This window comes from Trifolium pratense, linkage group LG5 (genome assembly GCF_020283565.1).
Source record: "Trifolium pratense cultivar HEN17-A07 linkage group LG5, ARS_RC_1.1, whole genome shotgun sequence".
Lineage (NCBI taxonomy): Eukaryota > Viridiplantae > Streptophyta > Magnoliopsida > Fabales > Fabaceae > Trifolium > Trifolium pratense.
The window spans coordinates 21,956,464-21,980,788 of NC_060063.1; the positions used below are offsets into that span (position 1 = coordinate 21,956,464).

At 34.9% G+C, this 24,325-nt stretch overlaps 1 protein-coding gene across 1 annotated transcript; it reads right to left on the reverse strand.

Annotated features, from left to right (window-relative positions):
* Positions 1-19,201: 19,201 nt before the first annotated feature.
* On the reverse strand, positions 19,202-23,769 carry LOC123885013 (transcription repressor MYB6-like). Its single transcript, XM_045934245.1, has 3 exons — positions 23,577-23,769; positions 23,301-23,430; positions 19,202-20,138 (listed from the first exon to the last, which is right to left on the reverse strand). The coding sequence occupies exons 1-3, from the start codon at positions 23,755-23,757 to the stop codon at positions 19,427-19,429; spliced, it is 1,023 nt and encodes a 340-aa protein (XP_045790201.1). The 5' UTR covers positions 23,758-23,769; the 3' UTR covers positions 19,202-19,426.
* Between the last annotated feature and the right edge of the window lie 556 nt (positions 23,770-24,325).

Sequence of the window (24,325 nt, forward strand, 5' to 3'; positions counted from 1 at the left end):
GTTGAGCTGGGAGTAACTTTTGAAAACTTAAATGAACATGGAAGATTGTCCATTGAGCATAGAAAGTTACTCACACCAGCTAACTTAAAGACTTACACTAAGCATCATAGAGTAAAGGACATTGTTGTTGGTGCTATTAGACATGAGGATTATGTCAGAATAGAGAACAAGTCTACTGCTAAATCTATCTTTGATTCTATGTGTGCTACCTATGATGGTAATGAAAAGGTTCAAGAGGCTAAAGCTAGTCTTTTGATAAGGCAATATGAACTATTCACTATGCAACAAGATGAAAACATTGAGACTATGTTTACAAGGTTTCAAATCCTTGTATCTGGTCTTAAAGCTCTTAAGAGAAGTTATTCCACCTATGACCATGTTCAGAAGATTCTGAGAAGTCTTCCTATTGCTTGGAGACCCAAGGTCACTGCAATAGAGGAAGCTCAAAATCTCAAGACTCTGAGTCTTGAAGCTCTGATAAGCAATCTCAGAAGCCATGAGATGGTTCTGGATGCTGACTCAGAAACTAAGAAGAAGTCCAAGTCAGTGGCTTTACAGTCAACTAGGACTACTTCTAAGGCTCTTAAGACTCAGCTTCTTGATATTGAAGAAGAATCTTCTGCTGATGGTCAAGAGGATGAGATGAATGAGGATGAGTTTGCTTTATTCACCAAGTTTCAGCAATGGAACAGATTTAACAAAAGAAATTTCAGAGGTAACAGCTCCAGAAATTTTGTCAGCAAAAAGGATGATCAGAAGAACTGCTTCAACTGTAAGAAGCCAGGACACTTTATTGCTGATTGTCCAGAAATGTCTGCTAAAGACAAAAGCAAAAGATACAGCTCAAAGAAGCAACAATTCAAGAGTAAATTGAGAAAGAGTCTGATGGCTACCTTTGAAGAGCTATCATCTGAGGAAGAAGTTGAGGAAGAAGAAGAGGCAAATCTAGCCCTGATGGCTTCAACTGACTCAGATGCAGACTCAGACGATGAATCAGAATCAGATTCAGAAGTAACTGATGAGGTATTTTCTGACTGCTCTAAATCTCAACTTATAACTGCACTTAACAAGGTCATTGAGAAACATCTCAGAGTGTTAAGTAAACAAAAAGTTTTACAAGAAAAGCTTAACACTCTGACTGAACAAGCAGAACATTTTCAAGGTCTATATCAAGAAACTCTGAATAGAGTAAATGACTTTGAAAAGGGTTGTGCTGTTTGTCACAAACCTATTGATGAGCAGGAAATAGCTCTTCAACAGTTTGTGCATCTCAACCTTGGTAAGAGCAAAGCTGCTAATCTTGTTTATAATGTCATGAGACATAGAGGAGAGGGACTTGGCTATGAATATGGTAGAACATATTCAAAGCTGAAGACCTCTGCCAAAAAGGTTGGAAAATCTTGGGTTTATTATGTTGTTCCACAAAGTAAAGAGGGAAAGAATCTTGGTAGTGTTGAAAATGACAAAGATGATCTGAGTAATTTAGAAGCTGACAGCTCAGAGGAACCCAGTTCCTCAGGATTTGGAGAAAGAAGTTCAGAAGATAGAAGTTGTTCAGAACCTGAGAACATCAGTTCAGAAGTTCTGAAAGCTTCAATATCTGAGACTTCAAATTCTGGATCCAAAGGAACTTCAGTACCTGAAGCTAGTCAATCTAAAAGATCAGAAGTTTTTAAAAGAAAAAATTCTAAATCTCAGATGGAGTACAAGACTCAGATTATTTATGATTCTAGAGTCAGTAGATATAATCAATCAGAACATGGGATTGGTGATAAATACAAACCCTGGAATCATAAACAATCCAAATCCTGGAATAATAACAGATTTCAAAAGAAAAGGTTTCAAAAAGGTCATTATTCCAAACCAAGATTTTTCTCTAACACTAGACAACATAGTAAGCATGTATGGACTAACAAGCGTGGACCCAGAAGATGGGTACCAAGAGCTGAAATAATGTATCATTCAGATTTACCAACTAGGAAAGGATATGTCCTACCTAGAGTGTGGAAACAAGTCTTATGCAAAGGAAGAAGGGCTTATGTCCTAGACCAATGGCTGACAAGTTCTCAAGTTAACAATCAGAACTTGATAAATGAAGAGGAAGAATACTGGGATGACTTTATCATTAACCTTGATGAAGAGTTCTATCGCAATGATTAAAGTTGTTTCTCATACAGCCTGCCACTCAAAGAAGTATCATGAAACACTCATGGTATCTGGATAGTGGATGTTCAAGGCATATGACTGGTGACAAACAACTATTTTCCAAGCTGACTATGAAAGAAGGAGGATCTGTTGGCTTTGGAGGTAATCAAAAGGGAAAGATAATAGGTACAGGTACAGTAGGTAATTCTTCCCTATCCATTAATGATGTTTGGTTAGTTGATGGACTCAAACATAACCTATTGAGCATAAGTCAATTTTGCGACAATGGTTATGTAGTTGTCTTTAATAAGGAATCATGTACTGTGTCTAAACAATCTGATAACTCCATGGTATTCAAAGGTCTGAGAAAGAATAATGTTTATAAAATTAATCTTTCTGACTTGAATGAACAAAAAGTGTTGTGTCTTTTGACCTTGAGTGAAGAAAAATGGATCTGGCATAAGAGGTTAGGCCATGCTAACTGGAGGTTAATCTCTAAGCTTAGCAAGCTTGACCTTGTCAGAGGTTTACCAAAAATCAAATATCACTCAAACACACTTTGTGGTTCATGTCAAAAAGGAAAGATTACAAAATCATCTTTTAAACCTAAGAACATTGTTTCTACCTCAAGACCATTGGAACTTCTTCACATTGATCTTTTTGGGCCAGTTCACACTGCCTCTATCAATGGAAAGAAGTATGAATTAGTAATTGTTGATGATTACAGTAGATGGACTTGGGTAAAATTCCTAAGAACAAAAGATGAAGCTTATGATGAGTTTAGCATCTTCTGCAAACAAATTCAAAATGAAAAAGGCTACACTATTTTAAAAGTTAGAAGTGATCATGGTGGAGAATTTGAAAATGAACCTTTTGAAAACTTTTGTGAAAAATATGGCATTCTGCATGAATTCTCTTCTCCTAGAACTCCTCAACAAAATGGGGTTGTAGAAAGGAAGAATAGAACTCTGCAAGAAATGGCCAGAACCATGATGCATGAAACAAATGTAGCAAAGTTTTTATGGGCAGAAGCTGTAAACACAGCATGTTATGTTCAAAATAGAATCTATATCAGATCTAAGTTGAACAAAACTGCTTATGAATTGTTCAAAGGAAGAAAACCTGATATTTCTTATTTTCATCAGTTTGGATGTACGTGTTACATCTTAAATAACAAAGTCCATCTAAAGAAATTTGATGCTAGAGGTTATAAGGGTATTTTTATAGGATACTCTGAACGCTCAAAAGCATACAGACTGTATATTTCTGAAACACACACTGTGGAAGAAAGTATGCATGTCAAATTTGATGACAAAGAGCCTGACCAAGTGTCAGAGCTTGTGGAAGGTTTGTCTAGATTTCAGGTATCAGAGGATCAATATTCAGATATTCCAAACTACTCAGAACATCCATTCTCTGAAGAACCTCTGAATATAATAGTTCCTACAGACTCTGAACAACAAAGAACTGAAGCAACTGCTGAACCTGATGTTGATGAGTCTGAAGATGATGAGCCCCCAAGAAATACTTTCAAATACAAATCATCACATCCAGAGGAACTGATATTAGGCAACAAGGATAGTCCAAGGAAGACAAGATCTCAACTGAGAAATGAGGAATCATTAGTTGGTCTTATCTCAATGATGGAACCTTCAAAGATTGATGAAGCTCTGAAAGATGATGCTTGGATTGTAGCAATGCAAGAAGAGCTGAATCAATTTCAAAGAAATGATGTCTGGACTCTAGTGCCCAAACCTTCACACAAGAACATTATTGGAACAAAATGGGTATTCAGAAACAAGCTGAATGAACAAGGTGAAGTGGTAAGAAACAAGGCTAGATTGGTTGCACAAGGTTATAGTCAACAAGAGGGGATTGACTATACTGAAACCTTTGCACCAGTTGCTAGGCTTGAAGCAATCAGGTTACTTCTATCTTATGCAGTTAATCATGGAATAACCCTGTATCAGATGGATGTTAAAAGTGCCTTCTTAAATGGTTTTATTTCTGAAGAAGTGTATGTTAAGCAACCTCCTGGTTTTGAAGATGTCTCAAACCCAGAACATGTTTTTAAATTGAAGAAATCACTGTATGGTCTGAAACAAGCTCCAAGAGCTTGGTATGATAGACTCAGTAATTTCCTTCTTGAAAAGGGTTTTGAAAAAGGGAAGGTTGACTGCACACTCTTTAGAAAAACAACCAAAGAAGACATTTTAATCATTCAAATTTATGTTGATGATATTATCTTTGGTTCAACTAATGCTTCTTTGTGCAAGAATTTTTCTAAGATAATGCAGGATGAATTTGAAATGAGCATGATGGGAGAATTGAAATTCTTTCTTGGAATTCAAATCAATCAGAAGAAGGAAGGAACTTATGTTCATCAATCAAAATATACCAAGGAACTTCTGAAGAAATTCAATCTAGATGACTGCAAGATAATGAACACTCCTATGCATTCAACTACCAACATGAGCAAGTCAGATGATGAAGGAAAAGTAGATCAAAAGGTCTACAGAGGTATGATTGGTTCCTTACTCTATCTGACAGCCTCTAGACCAGATATTTTATTCAGTGTATGCTTATGTGCAAGATTCCAGTCAGATCCTAGAGAATCTCATCTTACAGCTGTAAAGAGAATCTTTAGGTATCTGAAAGGAACAACTAATCTTGGACTTCTCTATAAGAAATCCAATGATTATGTGCTAAATGGATTCTGTGATGCTGACTATGCTGGAGATAAAATTGAAAGAAAATCCACAAGTGGCAATTGTCAATTTGTTGGTGAAAACCTTATCTCCTGGGCTAGTAAGAGACAAACTACTATAGCTTTGTCTACAGCAGAAGCAGAATACATTTCAGCAGCTAAGTGTTGTACACAACTACTCTGGTTAAAATATCAGTTAGAAGATTATCAGGTAAGCAGTAACAATATTCCTTTATATTGTGACAATACTGCAGCCATTCATTTATCTAAAAATCCTATCCTACACTCTAGAGCCAAACATATTGAAATTAAACACCATTTTATCAGAGATTATGTTCAGAGAGGCATTATAGATATTAAGTTTGTTGATACTGAAAATCAATGGGCTGACATATTTACTAAAGCCTTACCTGTTGAAAGATTTGATTTTATAAAGAAACATCTGAACATGTTTTCAATCTCTGAATGAAAATTCTTTTGGGCTTTTAAAGTGTAAGAGGTTATGTATATCAGAACTTATGATTCAGATCATCTGAAACACAAGCTCTGAAGTACCTAACTCTGATAGAGAATTTTTAAATATCTCAGAGGCTCTGAACTATTTAAGTGGGAAACGTTTAGTATTCACTGCTGAACAGTTGTCCATTAAAATAGCAGTTACCGAGTAAATTTCTGCACGTGGTCTACGTGTGTCAGGTAGTGGGTGGTTAATGATGATTTTTGGTATTCAACTTTCTGTCAATTAGCGTAACTTCCCAAATTTGCTATTTTCATGTTAATTGTACTCATTTAAATAAACTTACACAATACACTTGCACACTATTCACCTTCACAACCTACACTTTCATATTCTCTCTAAACCTCCAACACACTTTCTTTCTCTCTCTCGTTAGTTTTCCAAACCCAACCCTAATCTCCAACAATGGCCGGACCTTCGTCATCTTCTTCAACAAAGATTCCACCGTTTATGTTCAAGAATCTTCAGATTGTTGGGAACGAGATGGAGTTTCCTGAATCTGAACTCTGCTTTCTGTCTGAGAAGATTGTGGACTTCGATAGTTTGTCTGCCAATGGTTTTGAAGTTAAGCAGTACTTTACATCACAAGGATGGGATAAGTATTTCGACATGCTTAACGGTCCTATCTACCTAGACTTGCTTAAGAAATTTTGGATGAAAGCAAGAGTGTTTGATAAACATGAAGCAAAGAAGGAAGAAATTGCTGCTATTGAGAGGGATCCTAGTCTGAAGGGTAAAACTAGGAAGGAAATGGGCTTGCTGGAATTTACAGGTGTTCAGATTAGGTCTAACATCTGTGGGATGAATATGGCTTTCTCACCAATTCATTTCAATGCTCTCCTTGGTCTACCTAACTCTGGGATAGAGTTAGATGCTTTTGAAAAGGATACCAGATATAGAGATGATCTTCTGCATCTCATCTGCACTGACTTTAAGCTGAAAGGGAAAGTCAAAGGATTGACTGACGAGTGCAGAGTGATGTTCAAGATAATCCTTGCTTCTATCAGTCCAAGAGTTGGAGGGACTGATACAATCTCCTGGACGCATCGTCATTTGTTATATTTCCTTCTGACAAGGAAGAGAGTTAATCTTGGAGATTACTTTTTTGAACGGATTTGTGAAGCAATTTTTGCAAGTAAGACTCAGAGGAAAACTACTATAGTTTATCCCAGGTTGTTGTCAGACCTTCTATATCAAGGTCACGTGGTTCAGAACCTGCAGAAGTTCCACCCAGAATTGGTTCAGAAGAAGTTTTATCCTGAGATTCTGAATGCTAGTTTTCTATCCAAGATGCGTTTGATTGCATCTAAGCCTGTTGCTCCTCCTCAAGAATTCTCTGTTAGGCTTGAAGATCGTCTGTACATTGAAGGCTACCCTGTTATTTCTGAAGCTGATGCTGAGCATGTAATTCAGGACTACTTAGAAGTGCTCAGAGGAGAAGGTTTTATTGTTGATAGGAGTATGGTTCCAAAGGCTCCTGCAAACCAGTATAACCCTTTGAAATTCTGGTACACAGTAGACAATTGTTGTCCACGATGTGCCGACACTTGTCGCAACACTTGTCTTAGCAGTAAGAACAATAAAACAGAGCATTAAAAACATATACTGAAAAGCATAAACGACACACATAATTGTTAACCCAGTTCAGCCTAACAGCCTAATCTGGGGGATACCAATCCAGGAGGAAATTCACTATCAGTAGTATTAATTCGGAGCTAAACTCCCCCGTTTACAACTCCTCACTTAATCCCTACCCAATGACACTTCTACCTAGGAACTCCTAGATATGAGACCCCGTCTCACTCCCCTCAACCTTACAACCAGTAAGGATTTCAATAACAACAGAATGGAGACACTCTCCTTGACAAAGATGAAGAAACGCTTCAATAACATCACCACCTAGCCAACGACTAAGTTCACAATTTGGAGTTGCTTAAAAGCTTCCTCCAATTAGAATACTCAACTCATTACCTACAGGTTTCTGAGTGAGGACATAGTGACCATCTCACAATCCGAGTGGTTCACTTTACACCAACTCTCCTAGAGAGTGGCTTAAAGACACGAAACTCTTAAAAGACTACATCTTTGATATTCTATTTTAGCTTCAAGTTTCGGTTCATAATAAGGGTTAGCAGCACCCTTTATATAGCACAGCCTCGTGGGCTTTTCACAATGCTTCAGCTCCAAGAAATCTTCTAGATGCAAAATATATATTTTTACCAAATCTTTCTTTGCATCAAATATTCCTCCCATAAATATATTTGTTGTAAATATATTTTAAAATTAAATCTTCTAATCTTCTTGAAGCACAAAGATTTATTTGAAATAAATCTTTTATATTTTCTGCAGCAATCTTCACAAGATATATTTTTGAAAATAATAGTTCTATTTTTGAAACACGAAAATATATTTTCCAAAAATATAATTCCTTTGGAAAATAGAACTAGGGTTCAGCTGCCTTCTGAAACACATTGATCACGTGTGCCTTGTTGTATAAGAAACCACGAAATAATTCTTCAAACAGATCTTCAAAAGATTGAGTAGAAAATAATAACATCTAGCTGGCGCGCGCAGAACAGAGTCAGGTGTTGTTCCAAAGTGTAACAACATTTGTCACAACACTTGGGGTCAGCACATTTGTCACAACACTTGGGGTCAGCACATTTGTCTCAACACTTGGGGTCAGCACATTTGTCTCAACACTTGGCTAAAATATGTTTTCGCAAAATGTAGCCAATATACAAAAACCCAACACCCTTCTAGGAAGCAAAAGAGAAAGGCTGTAGCTCAAGATGATCTACCTAAGCCAGATCTTTTGGCTCAAAAGAAAGTTAAAGTTGAACAATCTATGGCTGAGCAAAGGACTAAGAGAAAACATGAAGAATCTGCTACCAAGGCTACTGAAGAAGCTTCAAAAGAGCCTGTTGTTGTTGAAGTATCCAGCTCATCTGAAGAGACTGAGTCAGAAGATGAGACTGAATCTGATGAAGAGACTCTGGCTGCACGTTTGAGGAAAAGACCTGCTCCTACTCCTAAAGGTAAAGGTAAGTCTACTAAGTGTGTCTTTAATGCAAAAGAGATTGGAATAGGTTACACCAAACCTCTCAGAACTGTTTTACCAGCCTCTGAAACTCCAACCTCTGATAACCCCCTATCAGAATTAGAAAAACATCTTAGTCCAGATCCTCTGAATAACCAAACCTTCACCCAGAAACCTTCATCACCTCCAAAACCTAAATCACCTCAACCTCAACCACAAAAAGAAACACCTATCATATCACCATCTGAACCTACATCACACACTCCAAACCCTGACAAAGCTTCTCCCACTAAACAACCATCTCCAATTCTGTCATCTGAACCTGCATCCCCACAACATCAAAATCCTGAACCATCTAACCCTGAACCAACAGATAATCCAATTCCTGAAACAATTCCTGAACCTCAACCAAGTGCTGAATATGCTTCTCCTAAGCGTAATCATACTTGTGCCCCCAAGCCTTCAGAGGCAGAAGTTGTCATTATTGACAATCCTGCTAATGAATCAACCAATATCTCTACCATTCCCAATCCTTCACCCTCATCATCTAACCCATTCAATAATCTATCCACTCAATTGCATAAAGACTTGGTTAGATTATCTTTGCTAAAGGACAGGTTTCTAGTTTGTCCTTCTGATGTGGATTTGGAAGTTTCAAGCATTAAGGCAAGGATTTGCAATGCTTTGGATGGTGCTGCTGAGGAAATTAAGGCTGTGGTTGGAAGAAGAGACTTGGATGTGATAAGCTTCATGAGGGAAAGTCTGGCTAGGGCTGAATTGAAAAGGTTAACCACTTTTAATCATGCTGAATCTGAACGTGCTAAGCTGGAAGCACTTGCTGCTGCTGAACAACGTCTGAACGCTTTCAAAGTCATCTGGATAGACTCCAAGCTGTTTCAGAGTCTTGAAGCTCAGAGGTCTGAGTCTGAAAGGTTAGAAGAAGCTACTGCAAGAGTTGCCCAGTTGGCAAATGAGTTGCAACCCGAGGACTTTTCAGAGGATGATGTGCTTGCTTTTGAGAATCAAGAGGATGTGCTGATGATTGACTATCCAGAGGAAGGTGAACCCTCTGATAAAGGCAAGGCACCTTTGGTTGAAGAACAAGTGCCTTTGGTTCAAGATCAAGCTCCTGTGGTGGTTAATCAGTTGCAGATTTTTCAAGAAGCCCTGAGGGAACAGCAGGAAGGTTTGGAAAGGCAAAGAGCTGCTCACCAAACATTGGAAACCAAGGTGGATGGTTTAGTTTCCAATGTGGGATCGCTGAATGACAAATTTGACCAACTCTTAGCTTTCCTTAAGAAACCCTAGGATTCTATGCACTTATTTTAAGATGTTTTCGTTTTAAGCTGTTTTTGTTTTCTTGTTATCTTCTGAACAATCTTATTTTAAGATGTTTTGTTTTCTTGTTATGTGGTTTGTTATTTTTTTTTGTGCTAACCTTCTTTGATAAATAAGAACATAAGAACACCAGATGCTTTTAAACGAAAATTTTTATTAATGATCTAACAATGTTGAGTACATTGGTAAAAAAGAAAAAGAAAAAGACAACCTAATCCTAATCAGATGGATAAAACTCAGAAGAAATCTCTGATTTCTCCTCAGCATCATCTGATGATATTTCTATGGGATCTGGGTTTTGCTCTTCTTCTTCTTCTTCTTGTTCTTCTTCTGGAACATAGCCAGCCAAGAACTCAACATAGTCAGCATCATCTTCATTCTCTTCAGCTTCAGAATCTGATGAGATGATTATTATCTCAGCATCTTGTGGTTTCTTGTTGTCTTCTTTATCTTTCTCATTTTTTTCGCGTTGTTCGTCTTCTTTCTTTCTCCTAAACTCTGCAATGCGTGAACTAAACCTTCTCATTCTTCCTAATCTCTCTTGATTTACTCGTTTTCTCTTGTTTTTACTTGAAGAAGGCATGTTAACTCGTTCACCTTTTTATAACCTTTTAAGCGCGTTGTTTTCTGTCTTTGAAATAAATTCACCTTTGTAACAACCACTCTTCTTCTTTGACTGTCTTGGTTATATAAATTTTTTTTTACTTTTTGATAATGACAAAAGGGGGAGTAGTTACGCATTAATTGATAAGTGATAAGTTTCAAAACTGAAACCACGCCTTTTATCTCGCTTTTATCCGTTAAGTTAAAAGTTGTTACTTTTAAGTTGTTTTACGTATTTCAAGGTGGAGACTAAGTTAGTTGAAACTGAAATAAATTTCATAAGTAAGGATAAGTTAAGAGTGCAATTTTAACTTAGCCTTATGAGACTTAGGGGGAGAGCTTGCAAACCTCTCACTCTGAAGAAAGATATGAAATTTGTTTTATTTCAAACCATCTTAATCTTATACTAAATTAAAATATCATGGATAAAACATAAAGTTCAGACTTTATGGAGTATCAATCTTAGGGGGAGCTTGCAAACCTCATAAACCTAAGAGAAACATGATAAGTTAATTTAACAACAATTGTCAATTAATACTGATGTTTGTCATCATCAAAAAGGGGGAGATTGTTGGAACAAAATTGCTTTAAAAATGTTTGCCCCTAAATCTATAAAGGTTTTGATGATAACAAAGTATTAATTAACAATTGGAAGGACTAAAAATTTATTTTAAGTGCGCAGATATAAGCATCATATAAGCTCTGAGTGAAGCTCAGAGGATGTGAATTCAGAAGTTCACAAGCGCTCAGAAGATGTTGGACTTCAGAAGATGCAACCTTCAGATGATGAAGTCTTCAGAACTTCTTGAGTGACTAAAGCTTCATCAACCTCTGAAGATCTTTTGGACATCTGTGAAGATTCCCTTTGCAAGTCAACTCTTCTACCAATGAAGAAAAGGACCTTTCAAGCCTGATCAGTTCAGCTACTCTTGTTTTGTCTGTCCTCTTTTGAGAACGTGGGTCTTCAGACTTGTTAGCTGAATAAGGAAAGTCTTCTCTGCTGTAGTCAAAGTACCTGAAACTCTTTCTTAGTTTTGGATACAACCAAACTGCATCAAGACAGACTGCTTGAAGACAAAAGATTATCAACTCCAACGGTTCTTTTTACAACGGCTCTTTTCTAGTGGTATATATATACTAGAAGAATCAGCTACAACAACATATACATTATTAAGGATTGAACGTGCGTTGAACAACCTCTGAACTTTGTGATATACAAGCTCTGAACCGCTATCAAGTGTTTTTGCACTTTAGTCAAATACTTTGTACTCTCTGTATTTGTTCTCTTTAGGTTCATCTAAGAGCAATTGTATATTTTCATATACTTTACTATTACTTGAGAAAACTTAAGCTTGTGTGCTTAAGTGTGAAGTCTTAAGCTTGTGTGCTTGAGCATTGTTGAGAAGTCTCTTGCTTGTGTGCTTGAGCAGGTGTAATCTTGTGTGATTATAGTGAACTCCCTTGGAAGTGCAAGGGGACTGGACTACTCTCGTTTTGTGAGAGGAACCAGTATAAATTGCTTGTGTGATCTCTCTCTCTCTCTATCTTGTTATTATTTGTGTTATTTATCCGCTGCTAACTTAGTTGAGTTAAGAACTTGAAAAAGTTTTAACTTAGCTAAAACACAATTCAACCCCCCCTTCTTGTGTTTTCACACCTTCAGTAGAAAGCCCCTATATGGACCTCCAAAACCTGTGAGTAAGGTGGTTCCTAGAACTGAGGAAAAGGAAAAAGCTAGGAAAAGGAAAGCTCCACCAACCAGTGACTCTGACTTTGAGCCAGAGACAGATGTTGCTGCATCTGGCAGCACATCTAGAAAGAGTATATGAAGAAAAAAAGTCCCCCAATCTGTCCCCTATGCTCCTTTGGATAATGTGTCATTTCATCTGGAAAATGGGTCTGCTAGATGGAAGTTTGTGTATCACAGGAGGTTAGCTCTGGAAAGGAATCTAAAAGATGATATCCTTCAATGCCAAAGTATTGTTGAAGCTATTGAGTATGCAGGTTTGATGAAAACTGTGGTTGGTTTGGACAAGTGCTATGACAGGCTTGTCAAAGAATTTTTGATTAATGTGGCTGACAACTGTAATGATCCAGCAAGTCCTGAATATAGGCAGGTATTTGTTCGTGGGAAATGTGTTAAGTTCTCACCAACTGTGATCAATCAATATTTGCAAAGAAATTCTGATGAAGTGGCTGCTCTAAAAGTCACAGACAATGAGGTCTCTAAGGTCCTCACAGGTGGCAGGATTAAGGTATGGCCAAGCAAGGCAAAATTGGCTGCAACTTCTCTCTCTCCATTTTATGCTGTTTTGAATAGGATAGCTGCACACAATTGGGTCCCTACAACCCATTCAGGTGATGTAGCCAGAGGATTGGGAAAGTTCATTTATGCTGTGGGTACAAAAGCAAAATTTGATTATGGGTCCTATTTCTTTCAAGAAACCTTAAGCCATGCCCTGACATATGCTGTTGAGAAGCCAGTTACTCTTCCCACTCTATTATGTAATATCATCCTTGAGCAACACCCAGATATTCTGAGAAGCACTGATGTTCCTTGTAAAAGGAAAGGGGTGTTGGCCATTGAGCAAAGGCTGCTTGAAGGAACAAATGTTGCAGTAGGTGTTGGCACATCTGTCCAAGTTGGGGTACTCACTAGGAAGCAGATGATTGCAGATCTGACTGAAGCAAGCAGAGCTCTTGAGGCCAGAAAACTGAAAATAGATCGTGTGATTGAGGCCCTCAAGGCTGAGGAAGCTGCTGAGACTGCTGAGGGTGAGCCTGATGGACAAGAAGGTGAGGAAACTAGTGGCACTGATAATGACACTGAGGATTTGGAGGAGGACTCTGATGAAAGTTCTTCTATATGATCTCTGATGTTCTCTTATTTTTTTCTGATGTACTTTTGGTATTTCTCTTTTGTTCCTTTTATGGGCAAGGCCCTGGATTTCTAGCACCTGTGTGTGCATTATGGTCTGTAATAATTGCACCCTGATACTTCTATTGTCTGCTACTCTGTGTTTTGATATGCATCTTGTTTGTCAAAATTATGGCTAAAAAGGGGGAGTGTGGTGTGTGTGTGTGTGACAAGTGTGTGGACAGATGTTCTTACATCTGGTGACTGTTTCTGTGCTGATGATCTATGCTCGTATTGAGGGGGAGTGTGAGTAATATGCATGTGTTGAGGGGGAGTAGTGAATATTCTTTCTCTATCTGATGTTTGTATGCATGAATTCAGGGGGAGTGTGAGTGATAGTATCTCTTGATCGCCTGAATATATTTGATGACAAATGTTGTGCCAAGTGTTATGGCACCTGACTAATGAGTCCACTATCCACTATGACTGAGAATTTATTTTTCTCAGATGTTTTATGGGAATTTATTCTTCCTGTTGTTCTTATGATGAATGGATACGCGTTACACTATTAGGAGTTTATTTCTCCCTTGTGTTGTTCCATGAGGCTAGTTGTGATTATTCCGCTGTTGCATTGCATCTGATGCTACTTGACTATCTTGGAAGTAGTTTTATTGTGTGTTACTTTCTTTCCTAGTTGTGTGATCATGTTGACTCGAAGGAAAGGTAATACTGTATCTCTCTATATACTGGTCTAATATTGTTTTAGCCAAAATTTGCCAAAGGGGGAGATTGTTGGGTTTTTGTATGTTGGCTACATTTTGCAAAAACATCCTTTAGCCAAATGTTGAGACATATGTGCTGATCCCAAGTGTTGTGACAAATGTTGGTACACTTTGGAACAACACCTGTCTGTGTATCTGTGCGCGCCAGCTAGCGGGTTTTAATTTCTACTCAATCTTTTGAAGATTTGATTGAAGAATTGTTTCAAGGTTTCTTACAGAGGAAGGCGCACGTGTTTAATGTGTTTCAGGAGGCAGCCAAACCCTAGTTATATTCTCTAAAGGAATTATATTTTTGGAAAATATATTTTTGCGTTTCAAAAATATAACTATTATTTTCAAAAATATATCACTGCTGCCGCAATTCTAGAAGCCCTAATTTTGTCTTGAAGCCCAAGTCGTTCTACTACTATAAATACGAAGGCAAGCATATGGTTTCAAGCATCTAAAATCGTGTCTTACAAAGCGTGTGTTTTTAGGGATTTTAGAGTGTTAATTGTGAGCCTTTCTTGTGTCTCATTGATGCAAGCTTAGGACCTGAGTGTTATTGAGTTGTAAGTGTGAACTTCTCCTAAGCTTTGAAGTACGGAGATTGTTCTAGTGTGTTGTGTGGTTTGCTCGCAAGCTTTTAAGCAAGAGTGAATCCTAGTTTCATAGGAGTGTGTCTCCACCTGTTGTAATCGTTGAGGTTTATAACAACGCTGTCTGTGTTGTTAAGGTGGGAATTGGGACGGGGTCTCATATCTAGGAGTTCCTAAGTAGAAGTGTCATTGGGTAGTGATTAAGTGAGAAGTTGTAAACGGGTGAGTTTAGCTTCGAAGTAATACTGCTGATAGTGGACTTCATTCCTGGATTGGTATCCCCCAGAGTAGGCTTTAGGCTGAACTAGGTTAACAACTCTTGTGTGTTATTTACTTTACTGTTTGTATTGTTTTATGTTATTTTCTCTGTTTATAGACAAGTGTTGGCGCACCGGTAACAACATCTGTCTATAACAGACAAGTGTTGACACACCTTGAACAACACCTGTCCACTGTGTGCCAGGAATTTCAATTATTAACAATTAAACTCCACAACAAACAGCTTCGTGGGGAAATTATCGAGCCAGACACAATGCTGCGAGAAATTTTCAAAGTAATGCCAGAATGACAACATGTCAATTACCTCCCCCAACATCATGCAGACATTGCAATGCAAGGTTATTTTACCATGAATCATGTGCCATGTGTTGTAATGGTGGAAATGTGTCATTTTCAATAGTTAGTGCTCCTACAGAATTGCTACAACTATTTTTAGATGGTTCTGCCGACAGAATTCATTTTAGGCAACATATTAGAAGTTACAATCACGTGTTTCCATTCACTTCAATTGGTGTACATGTCGATGAAAGTATACTTTCAACTGGTCGTGGAATATACACATTTCGTGCTCAGGGCTCTTTTTATCACAACATAGGAGGTTTTTATCCAAATGAAGGTAGCAGACCGAGGTCCTGTCAAGAAAAAATATCTTCTTTTAGTTTTACTTTTATCAACAAACTTACATAAATCATGTTGCTATGATTTTTTTTTTCTTCAACGTTACTTTACCTATGGTGCGAACTAATACACGTATATTACAATTTTTATTTTGAGGGAATGTGAAAATGCACAAATTAGTTTAAATAAAAATCAAACTTATAATAAACCATTGTTTACAATTTATTTACATTAATATAATAGAAAACGCGAATCACACAAACAGGCTGTTTGGCCGCTAGTGAGGCAAAGAGTTTAATTTGTAATAGAGTATAATGATTATAATAATATTATTTTATAAAAATTTGATATAAAAAGACACAATTACCCCTTATTTAAAGAGGTGTCAAAAATGAAAAAAAATACAAAAGGTAGAAAAGGCATTTTATATTTTATATGTATTTTTCTTTTAATATGTTTATTTATTATATATGTTTACATTACATGATGGTTTGTTTCTTCATTTTGCTAAGTTTATGTTTTGTTTGACCTTTAAAGTTTTCAGAATTAATTTTAAAAGTGTAAAATTAATTTTAACATATTTGATTGTTTTTAGAATTGAATTCACCTCTAGAATTAATTCTAACTTTAAACTATAATTTATATTTTTGAATTTAAACGTAATTTTTTCATTAAAATTTATTGTCCAATCTACTTTTACACAAATGTATCCAAATAAACACTTTATATTCAACTCACTTTTAACTAAAAACTAATTCATTTAGAAAGCAAAAAAAAAAAAACTAATTCATTTCAAATAATTGCTTCTTCAATTGTTGACTCTCGTTCATGTCACTGTGCTATAATGGAAAATAACTTTTCCGGGAAAAATTTTCGATTATTTTCGGAAAAAAAGTTCCCGATTTTTGGGGGAAATTTTTTCGATTTAAGATAAAAACAATTCCGGAGTTTTTTCTGGAAAAAAGTTTCCGATCTTTTTTCGGGAAAAAATTTCCGATATTTTATTCGGATATTTTCCGGAAAAAAGTTTCCGATATTTTATTCGGGAAAAAATTGTAGTTTTTTTTTTTTTTTAAAAAAGTTCCCGATTTTTCGGGGGAAAAAGTTATCGATTTTTTAGGAAAAATTTATTTGAATTTGGACTATGAGAAATTTGGATATAAAATTTGGTTGTGATCATCTACCAATATTGTTGATACAAATAAGAGTGAGAAAGAGAAAATTATATAATGCTGATAGTACACCATAATATCATGTATCACATCCACTCCATTCCATCCAATACATAAAAGATGTTGTGCATTGATCTATTAAAGTCTACCACCCTAGAATCCGCCTCATTTGAAAAGGGTGATAAATTCGGATGGAAATGTCTCACTCAATATGTGGACACACTAAAGTCCCACGTTTGCAAGTCCTTTAGTACCTAACAAAATAAATAGGCCTTTACTCAAAAAAAAAAAAAAAAAAAACAAAATAAATAGGCCTATTGAGTTAATGCCGTTTAACATTTTATGCGATGAAGTTCGGTAGATCATCAAGTACATGGGAGCTAGACTATGTGAAAGAGATACTATGTAATGTTGAGTTGATGTATATCAATTTTTCACTCGGTCGATCTCACGAAGTTGTTAACTCTCATCTCTTCAACCAGTTGGAAAGCCGAAAGAGAGGTTTCAAGAGTGACGATGAATCAAGAATAGAAAGGAAAGTTATATTTGATTGTGTGAGTGAATGTTTGGATTTAAGATGCAAAAGTTATGTAGGAGGAGGGTATAAAATGTGGATTAAAGGGTTTGAAATAGTGAAAAGAAAAGATTGTACTCTTTGATATACTAATAAAATCATCGCTTCTGCAATTCTTTTTAGACGTACCCTTAATTATAAGGGGAATCACGAGAAATTACTTGTGTTCAATGTTCATTTACTTTCTGCATTTTAATTTTCTTTCATATAACTTTTAAAACTGCCCTTACACTTTACTTTAAACCAGAAAATTAAAAAGGAAAAAGAACTTACATAAAATAAGAAAAATCTAGCAAGTCTAATTCACCCCTTTTCGTAGATTGCTTTGTAAACTTACAATATCAACAATACACTATATATTTATTTTATTTTATTTTACGCAACACACCATTTATATAAGAAATAAGGCCTATAAATAAACGTTAATTACTTTTTTTTTTTTATGCAACTGAGCCAATATAAAATAACCGTAACTGTAGTTACTAAGTTTCATATGGTAAAAAGAACGATGTATCTGAATTAGGAGAAGTCATCAAAGATTGTCAACAGTTGCACAATACTTTTTTCAAAAACTCAAAGGTCGAGTATATAATTAGGAGACAAGCCAATGTGGTCGCTCATGTTTTAGCACGGGCAGCCCCATCCCTAGCTAGTTTCCATATTTTCACTGATACACCTATTTGTATTCACAACATTATTATTAATGAAATGCTTTAAACGTCTTTCCGTCAAAAAATTATAATAATCGTAATTGATTAGCCTATATCAAATAATCGTAATTGTTGAGCAAATGGAAGTGGCGGTTCTTGAATCATGATAATGCCATTTGGACCGAGTTGCTGCGTCACAGGTATGGTCACTTACCTTCTCCGCTATTGGGCTGTCATGATATTATAGCAGGTCGTAATTCATCCTTATGGTGGCGTGATATCATCGGTTCGGGGAAAAGCTGTAGTTCTAGTAGGTTTAAGTCCAACATCGGTTGTTGTGTTGGTAATGGTAATGATAATGATATAGAATTCTGGAATTTCAAATGGTTTGGGTCTCAAGCATTGTGTGATTTGTTTCCTGATTTGTATGTTCATGAGGCGGACAAATATGCAAAGGTGGCTGAGCGTTTAGATGGAGTTGGCTTGCTCCGTTGGATGAGAATGATGAGCAGCAGCTTTTGAAACATGAAGGGCTGTTTTCTGGTTTTTCTTTCCAGTTGACCGCTCTAGACCATTGGCGTTGAATACCAGACATTAACGGTATTTTTTCGGTGAAATCCAGCTATGCTAGTTTATTATCTTCAAGGCAGGCCGAAACTTTGGATAACAAGGTGTTAGATGCTATACAATGGTTATGGAGAACGGATATACCATCTAAAATTAGTTTTTTTGGGTGGAGGCTAATTTTAAACAAATTACCAACAAGGGTCCCTTTTCATCGGAGAGGTATAATATTTAATCCCCATGATCTGCCATGTGTTTTTTGTTTCCAGAATAATTAGGATAGTGCACACATTTTCTTCTCGTGCCATTTTAGTAATGGAGTATGGAACAAAGTTTTATCTTGGTTTCAAAACTCTCTTCCTTTGGGAGCGGCAGGAATCGACCATTTGGGACGTATTCGTCATTTGGTTTGGTTGGCCACCACTTGGAATTTATGGAAAGTCCGAAACAACGTTATTTTCAACGGTGACATTATGGATGCGTCAGCGCTTTTGGAAGAGATTAAGCTTACTTCTTGGTTATGGTTCTCCCGTCGGTTTGTCGTAAAACTTGTATTGCTTTTTCTAGTCGGTGTTTAGATCCGTTGTCGTGTATCCATAACTCTTGAGTTACTTGTTCTTTGTTGTAAGGGTTTGAGTACCCCTTATATTATAATATAATATCATTTGATTATAAAAAAAAAATATCAAAAAGTAAATTTTGCAACTTTACATATATAATAACATAATGCTCCAACTTAATTTCATGGTTGGATACATTTAGAAGTAAAACAAATCACGGTCTCTTTGACCTTAGCTCACTTAATAATGATATTATATTATATATGCAGGAATCAGAGTTCAAATCTCAGACTACTTAAAAAAATAACTGACCTGATGATCTTATTTTATATTATATATACTATATATATATACTATACTATATGACATTGATTAAACTTCTACACACAACAAAATCACATAAACAATTACATTTCCAACAATTCAAACAATTTATTAGTTACTAATAAAAACCATTCATGATTTCACCAATACCTGTACCCCACAAGCAACTCTTCATTTTTTCTTCTTCACAAAAATCCCAATCAGACAATTGATCATAATCTGTGGCAGAATTCCCTGATGAACAACAATTGTACAACTCTCCACATTCTCCATTAGATGATTCTCCCCAAATAATGTCACTTTTCATTTCCTTATTTTTTTCCATTATTTCCACATGCATATTCTTATAATCATATTCATTAATACCCTTTTCATTATTCTCATGATGTGTAACATAACTCCTCATCCCATTTTCAAACATGGTACGAAGTTTCATAATTTCATCATCAAGCCATTTATATGGTCCTAAACCTTCATCAATAGCTAATTCATTAATCTTGCTAGGGTATGATAAAATTGAATTATTTATATTATTATTATTATTATTACCCTCCATTTCATAAAAAACATTATTCATTGAAATTTCTTCAACTTCTTTAGGCATAATTGGTTCAAGGGACATGTTATTGTTCTCTTCTATTTTTGGATTAATTTTTTTCCCTTGAAATAATTTTTTGGATGTAGATGCCATGTCAAGCGGTGGTAGTGGTGGTGGAGACTCATTTATAGATCTCATGAAGCAGTAAATTTTTCTTCTTAAATGAGAGTTCCAGTAATTCTTTATCTCATTATCTGTTCGTCCAGGTAAATGTGATGCTATCACAGACCACCTATACATATACAACCAAACAATTTCTCAATTTCTTAGTTAAAAGACATAAAATTGAGTAAAAAGAAGTTAAAAGACATAAAATGATCATTAGAATAAAAAAAAAATTCATACAAATTATTAATTTCTCAGTATTTAGTGTGTGAATTTTGTCGTTAAATTATTTAAAATAAAAATATATAATTTAAATATTTTTTGGGTCAAGTCTTCCTTTAGTTAATATTTACTATGATAACGATGGCATTTATTTAGACAAATAACTATATACCCCAATTCTTAAAAATTTGGTACAGTGGTTGAACAATAGAAGTACCACATGCTATGAATTGGTCCATCTAGACCTTACATTAGTGTATAATTTATTGTGGTGTGAAACTACATAACGGCTACATCATGTAAAAGTTTTATATTTTGTAGATTTTATATATTAGGTAAACACTCTCATATTTATCCCTACCCTAAGCCTAGTTTATGGAAAAATATTTGTCGGGAAAGATCAATCATTTAGAACAATCTAAATTATTTTTGAGAGATTAATCTCTATAGTTATACATGGAAGATATTTTTTCTTAAAAAAAAAAAAACTTTTTTGACGAAAAAAAAAACTTGTTTTTCTCTATGTTTTGTTAAATATACATGTATCATCTATTTATTCAATTCTATCATACCTTGAGTAAAAAAAAATTCTATCATACCTTTACTATGTAGTACAATTATATCTTCTTCTAATTCAATAAATTTCTATTTTCCATATGAATAATGAATGATGATTTTGTAAAATAATAAATAATTTTTCTTTTTTATACAATATTAATCGTATTTCTTAGTTTATGTAAATTGTCATAGTAGTCAGCAAATTAATATTTGAGATGAAAGTAGTAAAATTTAAATTAAAAAATAACATAAAAAATTAGTCCAAACCTAAAAGAAATAATAAATTAACATAAATATATTTCAGAAATAATATCAATATAATACTAGTTAAAATTTCCTTATCTACTATGCATGTACCAACAAAACTTAAATTTTTCCTTTTTATATTCAAGATCTATGGAGTACAAGATAACTAAAAATTTCATTTGTCAAGAAAACAAAGATAGAGAAAATATTTATTTGTATATACCCCATCTTATCTTATAAATATATATAGTTTGTCAATTATGTGACCCTACTCGATTTGAAAATAGTGTCAAGACTCAAGACCATTGTAACCATTTACAATGGTCTATTGAAACAATATTCAACACCAAAAAAACAGTGCAATGGGTGTTTAATAAAGAGTTGAATGTGACATGGATGAGAGAGAGGTTGAAACAATTTAACAGAGTTGAATCTGCAAATGGGGGACACGTGGCAAGTTCTTGTGGTTTTGAAGCAGGCGCGTGTGCAACACGCGCTATAGGGTGAGAGTGGGCGTTTCGTTCACGCGGAGAGAGAAGGAAATGTGATAAGATCCAGCCACGTGGCTGGCTGTGATTGGTTGGTTGGATTTTTTTATCTATTTAATACTTTGAACTCAATTATTTCGTTGCAAATTATTTTTTTTTTTTTATTTTTTCACCAAAATTCATGATTTTTTTTTTGTCTATAAATAGAGACTTGGTTCATTTGATTTGGACACATGAAAAAAAATCGATTTTTTCACTATATTCATCTTTTATTATCTTTCTATTAGTCTTAATCTTGAAGTATTAGTTTTTTTTTTTGTGAAATGGATCCCAATAATCATTTAAACAGCCAAAATTCTTCTAATTATCCCAACAATTATCAAAATCCGAACAATTACCAAAATCCCAACAATTTTCAAAATCCAAATCAATTTTTCAACCAATCGTTAAGTGTTAATTATTTTCATTTAATTTTAATCGATAATTGTAATTTTATGTAATCATAAAAACAAAAATTAAAATTTAAATAAGAATATGAAATAGAAAGTGGTGGGGTAGAGAAAGTGGTGGGGTATGATGTTGAATAGAAAAACCATTGGAGAGGTTAAAAGTTGAATGTGTGTTGAATGATTAGGTGGAAGAAAGAGAAAATGATGTGGAGTGAAAAAGTGGGTGTTGAATGTGTTTTGGTGTTGAAACCATTGTGGGTATTCTACACAAACCCAAAGGACCATTTACGAGGGAATTCAACTTGCTTTTCATGCACTATTACATTTTTATTGTTTTATTTGTCGTTTTCCAAACAATGAGCAATTACAATGGTTATTTTTGGTTTCCTGACTCTCATGTTACCTCCATGGGAGGTAATGATGTTTGAGCTATATTTAGGGACTAAATATGAGCATAATTTTTGGCCAAAATTTTAACTTTGGTTTGTTAGACTATTTTTATTATAAATTGGTAAATGTTTAACTTGTATTATCAAGACGGCCTTTCTTTTATGAATTCTTTAACAAATATCTTTAATACACTCTTTTGCAAAATCCTTTTAATAAAAGTGTTCAAATATACTAACCTAACCAATTAATTAATACCACGTTGTTCAGTTGACAAGACATTACATTATATATATGCAGGAGGTCGGGGTTCGAACTCTGATCATCCCACTTATCCATCCACCTTAAGAGTGTAATTTCTAGTCATAAGACTATTTGACAAAAAAATATTACGAAATAGTAGTAATTCCAATAAAAAGATTATTGATAATACTCCTTTTTTTTTACTTTCACCACTAGTTTAATCTGGTTCGGATGTCGGTAATGACATCATATAGTGTCAGCCCTATTCCGATCGCAGTTGCGGAAGATCGAACCATGATTCTCCCTACCAAATTCAGCGCTAATCATGATTGAACCAATTAATATTAGTGATAATACTCCTTTTTGTCCCACAATGACATATACATTTATAAAAAATTGTCCCACAGTGAATGTCACTTTCAATTTATAATGTAATATTAATAATTAGTACTTTTTTATTAGTTGCACCATTTAATTAATATTATTTGTATAATTTTTTATTCAATATTGCTTACTTCATATTTCTTGTTTTTAATTTATGATGATACAGACAAATACACGTATGCTTTAATTTGTTAATTTTTTTTTCATTTATAATATTTCTTTAATATGTGTGAAACGGCCAAATAAATATAACTCATTCATCATATATTGTGAGACAATGGAGTAAAAATTAAGGACAGGACAAAGCAGCACCTATTTCCAAGAACAGCATGTAACTTGACAATGATTTCTTCCTCATGAGGAGCTATGTTGCCTCTCTTCACATCTGCTCTCAAATAATTTATCCATCTCAATCTGCAACTCTTCCCACACCTTAACAAACCTTCATATATCACACATTACAAAATTCAATATTAAATAAACTAAACCAACATCATGAAATCATTAAATAATTCACACACAAAATAATTCACAGAAAAATCTAAAAAGTAAATTTTTTCTTATGATTAAGACTGGAGTAGTACGTACCTGCTTTCTTAGGCAAAAATCGCCAAGACCCTTCACCATTTTGTTTGATGTAATCGGTCAAGATCTTATCTTCTTCAGCAGTCCATCTTCCTTTCTTCAATCCAATTTTCTCACAACAAGGAGCTCTTCCCATATTGGTTACATACACTAATATGGCTATGGTAGAGTACTCTTGTTGCATGGAGAAATATGGTTAACACTGTAGCATATATATAGAGGGTGAGTGAGATAGACATGTGAATCTGGTAATTATTTGTCAGTGAAAAACCTGCCTTTGCAGTAGTTAAAGTACACTATTTGGTTACTGCTCTTACTTTAGCTTCATGTACTCTAGGTGGCTTATTGGTGGAGTATTAATTTGAGTTATTATGATTTACCTATAGTTAAAAATTACTCCATGTGCTACCACAATAAATGAGGAACTTATTACCATTTTACATTAGAAAAATATATATTTTGTCTTTATATGCACAAGTAAATAAGTTATGACTATGCATAAATTTGTTAATGGATTAAGTGCATTCATTTTATCTACAAAATAATAATAAAAAAGTGCATTCATTTCTGATGCAAAATCAGACAGTCTGATCTCAAAATAGTGATCGTCTGATCTTGATCAAACAATCCTGATTTAGCTGACTGTAGTGCACCCAATGGTGTTGACTATCCACCCAATGAATGTCTTTGTTTTTCGCAATTGGATCAATATATGTTATATTACATTTTATTTGATCTAACGGTGAAATTTA

Bases quoted from the DNA above. Each gene is read 5' to 3' on its own strand.
- LOC123885013 (XM_045934245.1), bottom strand. From the start codon at position 23,757: ATGCAACAAGAGTACTCTACCATAGCCATATTAGTGTATGTAACCAAT. The intron at 23,431-23,576 runs GTACGTACTACT...TGATATATGAAG, and splicing joins ATTTTTGCCTAAGAAAGCAG to GTTTGTTAAGGTGTGGGAAG. The intron at 20,139-23,300 runs GTGCTGCTTTGT...GTATATGTATAG, and splicing joins CATGCTGTTCTTGGAAATAG to GTGGTCTGTGATAGCATCAC.